The sequence below is a fragment of the Ostrinia nubilalis genome, chromosome 2 (assembly GCF_963855985.1).
Source record: "Ostrinia nubilalis chromosome 2, ilOstNubi1.1, whole genome shotgun sequence".
In the NCBI taxonomy this organism is placed as follows: domain Eukaryota; kingdom Metazoa; phylum Arthropoda; class Insecta; order Lepidoptera; family Crambidae; genus Ostrinia; species Ostrinia nubilalis.
The window spans coordinates 14,579,947-14,588,935 of record NC_087089.1 but is presented as its reverse complement, the minus strand read 5'-3'; the positions used below and the strand labels follow the sequence as shown (position 1 = coordinate 14,588,935).

At 37.6% G+C, this 8,989-nt stretch overlaps 1 protein-coding gene across 1 annotated transcript; it reads right to left on the bottom strand.

Annotated features, from left to right (window-relative positions):
• Window positions 1-4,512: 4,512 nt before the first annotated feature.
• LOC135084727 (uncharacterized) lies at window positions 4,513-6,839 on the bottom strand. The gene is made up of 3 exons (XM_063979473.1): window positions 6,332-6,839; window positions 5,729-5,944; window positions 4,513-5,057 (listed from the first exon to the last, which is right to left on the bottom strand). The coding sequence occupies exons 1-3, from the start codon at window positions 6,672-6,674 to the stop codon at window positions 5,023-5,025; spliced, it is 594 nt and encodes a 197-aa protein (XP_063835543.1). The 5' UTR covers window positions 6,675-6,839; the 3' UTR covers window positions 4,513-5,022.
• Between the last annotated feature and the right edge of the window lie 2,150 nt (window positions 6,840-8,989).

Sequence of the window (8,989 nt, the reverse complement as noted above, 5' to 3'; positions counted from 1 at the left end):
ATGTACCTATTACAATTTGTTACCATCGTGGGACCATCTTAGGAGATTCGACCTATGTAAATTAGAAAAACGTATATTATACGCATATTCAAGGAAATACTAGTATGTAGGACTAGCGGCCGCCCGAGACATCGTACGCGTGGATGCCGATTTACCCCCTTAGGGGATGAATTTTGCAAAATCACGTCTTAGTGAGCACCTACGTTCTAAAACGAACCCCAATAAAATTTGAATTCAAAGTTAGGTGCAACTCAGCCTCAGTCTCTGTTCAACAATACTCATAACCTCGAGGTGGTTTTCTTTCTCCACTTTCATAAAAATTACGACACAGTGAAAAGTATGTCAAGCAATCCCTCAACCGCTAGTATAACACGACACCTTCACAGATATCTCTCGCACGTGGCCTGTTTTGAGTAAAACTGTGTTAGACAAATGCGCCACGCGGTATTAGCACAGTGAATTTGAAATCAGAGGGTTCACTTCGAGCTCAAAACTTAGACCAATGTCAGAACTGACTAGTCAAAAAATACAGGGTGATTTTGTTATCAATATCCAATTAAAAAATACTATAATCGGATATTTCGGAAAAATAGGCGACCGTAAGTTTCAAAGTGTTCCGAGCGCATGGGACTTTTGTTGGAATTGGTTCATCTTAAAACACCTCCATAGTCGATAGCTGTTTATTTTTAGGATCATTATGCATATATCCTTAATTCGTCAACTGTCACAATTTTAAAAACGGCTTTTAAAGCTTTTTAAACGTATTTATCAAACATTTCCAAGGACTAAACGACACAAGCGTCCTATTTAGCGTTTGAAAAATTTTGTGACATCCAGCGAGAAAAAAACGTATTAACCATAATATGGTCCTACAATATTTAATTACCGCTAGTGGAATTAATGCCTAGGATTATCTCAATCCTACGATATATCACATGACGAGGTTTCTCTTCCATTTCCTGACAACATCAATGTTTTCCGCCACTATTAGTCATTTTGGATGACTTTCGCAAAGTGTAGGGCAGCGAAGGTGTTGTAGGTGTTGATTGAAAGGCCGTGGTTTCACTAATTAAGTTTATTGCCAGGTCTGCACAGTTTAATACACACAATCACAAGTGTAATGGCCGGAGTACGAAACGCTACTGGGCGCGAAAGGCGCTCAAATACATACGTCACAAGATCGAACGAATGAAGGAATGAATGAGTTTTAGTGTTGGAACCCAACATGCTCCACCTCTACAAAAGGAGAGAACTCTTATTTATAAGCAAGTTACAATTACCAATAACAGCGAGCTATAATACATAAAAAAGGAACTGTGACGCATGTATGGACTTACATAAGATATTAATTTTCATATGAAAGGTGAATACATTTTTACTTATACAGAGCTTAGTTACTACTCAAATGAACAACGATGTCCAAAAAGGAAGAACAAAAAAAAGGAATACAGCGCTACAAGGCAACCTATCTGTCATAATGTTATTTATCTAGTTAATATTTAACATTAACTTATAATTAATTATTATCATCTATAGGTAGGATACAGATTTTACGAATAGAGCGCACATGGCTCTTTCTATTAGACCTTATTACTTCTACCGCTCTTACGCGGCCATCATGACCAGGAAAAACCTTAGTAACTCTAGCCATGGGCCAAGACATTACAGGTACATTATCCTCTTTCAAAATTACAATTGTGCCTACCTTTACATTGGGTAAAACATCTAGCCATTTAGGCCTATTTTGCAAACTATTAAGATATTGCTTGTACCACATTTTCCAAAATGATTGTTTAATTTGATTACATAGCTGCCAAAATTTAAGTCTGTTAGAAGGAATATTTGTTACATCATTTTCAGGGTACATTGTTAATGAATTTCCTATTAAAAAATGTCCCGGTGTCAAGTAACTAAAATCATTTACATCTGATGACAATGGAATAAGTGGTCTTGAATTCAATATACATTCAATCTCAATTAAAATTGTATTTATCTGTTCATAGGTTAACAATTGTGATTGTAACACTCTTTTTAAGTGGTATTTAGTGCTCTTCACTGCAGCCTCTGCAAGTCCCGCAAACGTAGGCGAGTAGGCCGGAACAAAATGAAAGTTTATGCCTTGATTGGCAGCAAATTGACATACTTTATTTTGGTGACTACCAGATGCCTGCAGTGAATAGAGCTCAGCTAATTGGTTCCGTGCGCCTTTAAAGGTGCTAGCATTGTCAGAGTAGATTTCCCTGGGCAACCCTCTTCTAGAGATAAGTCGTTTGAGGCACGCTAGATAGGTTTCTGTGGTAAGATCTGATGCGAGTTCAAGATGAACCGCTTTTGTAGCAAAGCATACAAATACGCAGATATAGCCTTTACCCACTAGGGATCGTCTCACGCGCGAAAGTTTTACATTTATAGGCCCAGCAAAATCCACTCCAACCTTTTCAAAGGGGCGACTCATAGCGGTCACTCTATCGGCTGGCAAGGAACCCATCAACTGCTTGGAGGCACTAGCCTTGTGTTTGAAACATAATACACAATCCTTAGTTAATTTCTTAACATACATTAAACCGTTTGTAATCCAAAATTTTTGATTTAAATTACACAATAATAGCTTCGGTCCCGCATGTAACAGTCTTTCATGCTCAGACTTTATAATACAATCAGTAATATGACATTTTTTGGGCAAAGTAACCTGATGCTTATGTGCATATGGAATATTAGAATGGTGTAGTCTGCCGCCAACACGCAAAATGCCTTTACAATCTAAAAATGGGCATAGACTTTGCAAGGGACCCTTAACAGGTTTATTATTTCTTAAACATGCAATTTCGTCCTTAAAATATAACTCTTGTTCATTCTTAATTATCAACAATAAAGCATTATTCAATTCAGAAGATGACAAATAATTGTAAGATATTTTGTCACCTTTTATGTTGTTTACAAAACGCAATACATAAGCCAACGTACGTACCATCTTGTGTATGCCAGAATAATTACGTAAATGATCAAAAATGTCACCCGTGTATGTGGAGAGTTGACTGGTAGAGAATGCTGACCCGGACTTGGTCTCAGGTAAGTTTGCAGGTAAATCTACTTCAGAGTCAAAATTGTATTTATTATCGAGCAAAATTTCAGGCCCATCCCACCACATGCGACAATCGTGAAGCCCACTGGGTGAAACGCCCCTACTTACATAGTCCGCAGGATTGTTTTCAGTGCTTACATAAAGCCAGCGACAAACAGATAGATTTTTGGTGATCGCTTTAACCCTGTTCGCGACGTATGCATTAAGTTTCATGGGTTCTGCGTGCAACCATGCGAGTACAATTTTTGAATCAGTAAAACAGTAAACATTGTTTATATTATGTATTAATTTTAGCGTGCAATAGACCTTTGACATAAGAATAGAGAGTAGCAGGGCTGCGTTAAGCTCTAAGCGCGGCACAGTCTTGTTTTTGTCCTGAAGCGGATTGATGCGCGATTTTGAACATAGCAAGTGCATTTTTACATTACCATTAATATCTGTAACTCGCATGTACACGCAGCATCCATATGCCGTAGAACTGGATGCATCTGAGAATCCTATCAATTCAATTTTGTCTGTATTATTAACATGTATATTTCTAGGAATATAAATTGGCTCCATCATAGCTAATGCAGCGGAAAACTCAAGCCACGCATGCCTAATGTCATCATCAGGCGTGGAATCCCAGGCGGTTTTAGAAACCCATAACCTTTGCATGATAGCCTTTGCTTGCACAATTATAGGACTAACAAATCCCATGGGATCATACATTTTCCCAATATATGAAAGAATGTCTCTTTTTGTGCAATTATTATTATTACATGGCTCTGGACAAGACATTTCGAACTTGTCATCTTTAACTATTAATTTCAAACCTAACGTCTTTAACAGGCAGTTGTCTTGCTGAAGCTCTATATCATCAAAGTGGCGTTCAGCTGAGGGAATGTCAGTCAGTACCCTATTATCATTGGATGACCATTTATGTGTGTGAAAACTACCTAAGCTTAGGAGCTTGCGAAGTTGTGATTTTGCCTCTAGGATAATATCTAAATTATTATTTGCATACAGGATATCATCAACATATGTGCAGTTCTCTATAATAAATGAAGCCAGAGGATAGGTATGCTTATGTTGCATTGCTAATTCTTTCAGACAGCGAGTTGCTAAATAATTTGAACTTTTTAACCCATAAGTAACCGTGTCTAATCTTATACACTTAATAGGTTCATCAGGGCTATCCCTCCATAGTATGTTTTGCAAACTAGCATGCTCCGGTATAATACGCACATTTCGAAACATTTGTTTTATGTCGGAAGTAAAGTTAAAATCGCCAAAACGAAAACAGTAATAAAATTTCAAACAAATCTCTTTGTACAGTCGGCCCATTTAAAAGCAAATCATTTAAAGACACCTTTTTGTTAGTCTTCATGGAACCGTCAAAAACTGTACGCAATTTAGTAGTTTTACTGTCAGGCTTTAAAACTGCATGATGAGGCAAGAAATAAACTGCATTTTTATTCAATTCATACAGTTCAATATCTACATATTGGCCATGTTGCAAGTTAATATAATCATGAATAAATTTTTGGTACTCAATAAAAAGATATGGATCATTAAGCAGCCTTTTCTCTAAGTTTAAAAACCTTTTTAAAGCAAAATTAAAGGAATCACCTAGCGCATCATTGATTTCATCAAGAGGTAATTTTAAAGGTAAAGAGACTTCAAAACAATTTTCTTTCATCTGAACAGTACTTTTAAAAATATACTCGCAGAGCTCTTGCTCTGATGACCTTTCATCATAGATCTGAGGAACGCTTTCTGTCTTCCAAAATTTACTTAAGGTTTCATTAATGTCAGACTCACAAGTAGTACACTTTAACGTTACCTTTTTGCAGACCTTAGATGAAATATGTGGTAGGGTACCTCCAATTATATATCCAAAATAAGTGTTGATAAGACGTGGTTGCGGAGTGCCGGCCTCTGTTGCAGACTGCTGGCGCTCAGGCATCACCGGCAGCACTGTAGGCAGCAGCACCTGAAAAAATACGTCCGCTCCCATTAATACATCAATCTCAGCTGGTATATTAAATTGATCATCAGCCAATTTAATATTTTTAGGTATCAATATGTCAGATGCACTGAATTTGTGTTGAGGTAAATTGCATGTGATTTGATCAACAACGTGACAAGTGGCTGAAATTTTATATGGACAAGTTATTGAGTAAATCTCTAAAGGTAAGCAATGCTTTAACTTTGTCTGTGTTGAAGTTATGCCCACTACTTTGACATTGCTATCGGTGAGGTCCAGATCAAGCAGCCTTACTGCCCTTTGTGAGATAAAGGACAGCTGGGACCCACTGTCTAGTAGGGCTCTTAAGTAAACTTCGGTACCATCTCGAGCAATAAGTTTGACTTTAGCTGTGGGTAAAAGTACATCATTATTGTTATTATTGCTTGCTGCTAGAGAAGCAGTGGATGATGATGCCGTTTGAGTTTTTTCTGAGTTATTACTCTTATGTGCGCTGCAATGCAGCAATGTGTTGTGGGCCTCTTTACATTCTGCACACCGAAAATGATATTTGCATTTTCCGGTGTGAGCCCCCAAACAAATATTACACAGGCCTTTATCCTTGGCAAATTTAATTCTGTCATTTGCATGCAGTAATTTAAAACTGTTACATAAATAAAGTTTGTGTTTCAACTTACAGTATAAGCATGTAGGCTCCTGCGCAGCTGTGTAGGCTACCATCCTACCAACGGCATTGCCTTGCTCCTTTTGCGGCTGGCGTTGCTGCCCGTGGAAGCCTGGATCAGCATTCTCAAGCGCCAGCGCTCTCTTATCCAAGTATTCAAGGAAGGTGTTGATAGTTGGCTCCTTCGTGGCATCTCTTTCCATATGAAATGCGCGTGACGTGTATGCATCTAATTTGCGGTACAAAATACATAATATTATAGCATCCCAAAATGATACGTTTGGCTCCAAATTACTTAAAGCAGATATTTGTTGTTTTACATTGGACACAAATTCTCTTAAATTAACTGCCGTGGATTTTGTGATTGGCTTAAGATCCAACAATAAACAAATATGCTCATTAACGAGTTTGTGTTTGTTGTTGTATCTGTCTTCAATAATTTTAATTGCTTGACTGTAACTTTCACTAGTCAAGGGTAAGTTTTTTACAAGATCTAATGGCTCATTTTTTAAATATGAGCGAAGGTAATACAGTTTTTGAACATTGTCAATGGAATCGTTTTGATCTATTAATGAGTGGAATAAGTTTTTAAATGGCACATAATCCGAGAACTTACCACTAAATATTGGTACATCAATTGGTGGTAAATGCAATTTGGACATTGGAGCTGAGTGATTCCTATTATCACGGCTGTTAAGTTCTTGGTCAATTACTGAAATGATGTTGTAATAGTTTTCCTCAAAAAGTTCGACATTTTCCTTGTCCTCTGGTTGGATAGTTAAAATCTTTATATTTAGCTTTTCGTATTGACTAAAGGAGTCGATCAATTTTTTCCTCTTAGCCATTAAGTTTTCTTTAGACAAGTTTTTAACTGACTGCGGTGTCGAAACAAGTGAAGTTAATCGTGTAATCGTACCTTTTACGTAGCCTCGCGCGGCTATTAGCTCGTTCAGCTCCATTGTCAAAACTTGTCAAATGCAAGAAAATACAAATGCTATAAATCACTACGTGGCTTAAAATTACACACTACGAGTATCACTGCACGAGTTATAAGTCTTTCGACTTAAAAACAATAGCACTGCACACTAAGCAAATGGCGTCGGCGGTAAACAGCGTTGACAGATGGCAGCGGAAACAGCCGAAGCAGCAGCGAAACAAGTGAACGATGACCGACGAGAGAACGAACGATGTTGTGCGTTGGCCAATCCTCGATGCGCGCGCGAACTTCAGGCAGCGCGAAGATGGATGTCACGCCCACTTCGTGAAGTAATTTGTTGCTGGCCTCGTGTTCCGGCGCCCCCCAACCCGCCGTCTTGCCGGGAATGCCGGGTTGCGTTTGATGACGTTTGACGATTGTTGCAAAACTGACTTGCTTGATATCTTGCAATTTGCTGGTTTTGCATACGATGAACGATTTTTCTTGCAGTATTGAGTGCGTGTTTCTTAATGCGCACTATGCAGATAAATGCAAATTCCACAAAAGTAGGTAATGCAGGAGTTATATTGCGCGATGATGCGGCTCCCGTTGTTGTATTATGTGTGAATTGCAGGAGTTCTGTTGCGCGATGATGCGGCTCCCGTTGTATTATGAGTGCGATTTCTTGATGCGCACTATATGAATGCAGTTTCCACTGTATGTAGGTACAATTGCAGGAGTTCTGTTGCGCGATGATGCGGCTCCCGTTGTATTATGAGTGCGATTTCTTGATGCGCACTATCGGCACTATGTGAATGCAGTTTCCACGTGTATGTAGAAGTAGGCACAATGCAGGAGTTCTGTTGCGCGATGATGCGGCTCCTGTCCCACTTTATACACAATGGTGCAGACCAGGCAATTCGAAGCTCGAAGGACCATGTAGGGCAGCGAAGTTGTTGTAGGTGTTGATTATTGAAAGGCCGTGTTTCACTAATTAAGTTTATTGCCAGGTCTGCACAGTTTAATACACACAATCACAAGTGTAATGGCCGGAGTACGAAACGCTACTGGGCGCGAAAGGCGCTCAAATACATACGTCACAAGATCGAACGAATGAAGGAATGAATGAGTTTTAGTGTTGGAACCCAACACAAAGTTCACAATGACATACAATATTATACTTCTTAAACTAGCGTTTTACAATGGTAAAGGACAGATCTTTATCACCAAAAGTGAAATTTAGCTGACCGCTTCAGTTTTGTATTGATTAACCACGTCGAAAGTCACAATAAATCTTCGCGCGAAAATTTCCGCAAGTCAATTCCATGCTTTTGTAGTCAAGATAATTTTCAATTCAATGTTAATAATACAAAACATGCTCAAATGATAAAAAGTTTTGAATAAGGTTGTAGTCAAAAATGTCAAACTTTTCATTAAAAGTATCAGTTGTCGTCTAACAACACGTTATGTTGTTGAGGCTCACAACTTATTTAGTGCCCTAGTATTCTTAATCGCGGTATTTTTCACGAAAAAAAAAATTGAAAATATAATTTGCGGGTGCCCATATTATCTTAATTTTTAAAGGTTAATTGAAGGCTTATTTTCGCGTACCATTATGTCTATTAAGCTTTGTAGTAAACTGTGTGTACTTATTTTTCTATGAACGAAGCAAATTATCCACGTGAGCCAATTTTGAAACTGCGCGCAGCGGATAAATATGATGAAATACGAAAAAAAAAAAAAAATTACGTAAATCGATTAAGTTAGTTATTACGTTTTCTTTACAATAAGTAATTGGAAGATAAAAAAATGTATAAAAAATTTAAAAAAACAAAACAAAAAATTTTAGACCTCTTTTTTGTCGATAAAAATAGGTCTAGTTTCACCTAATTTCATATGTGCACCTTATCGTGGCTTACACTGTATAAAATCCGCCTAGAGTAATTGTCTATTTTTATTGTTCCATTGTATTACGAGTTAAATATTTCGCCCACATACTTATGACAAAAAATATAACAAATAACTATCTGCTGAGTTTATTATATTGAATGTTCTTTTTATTATTATGTGAACCTACTGCGTATTTTGTTAGGGTGTCATTTGCACCATCTCGAGTTTCCGCCTCAATGATATATCACCTGTGCTCGTTAGAGAGCGATCAATTTATAAGAACAACGCAATTTTATATAAAAAGGTGTTTTTATTGGCGGTCAAGCTTACTTCATTAGCTTAGATTCTAGCTACACAGAAGCAGCAAAAACTTTATCAATTTAAAAATGAACATTAATCTACTATGAATGTTTTTCCTAAATCATCAGATTAGAATAATTGTTAAATTATGGCAACCCAGTAACATCA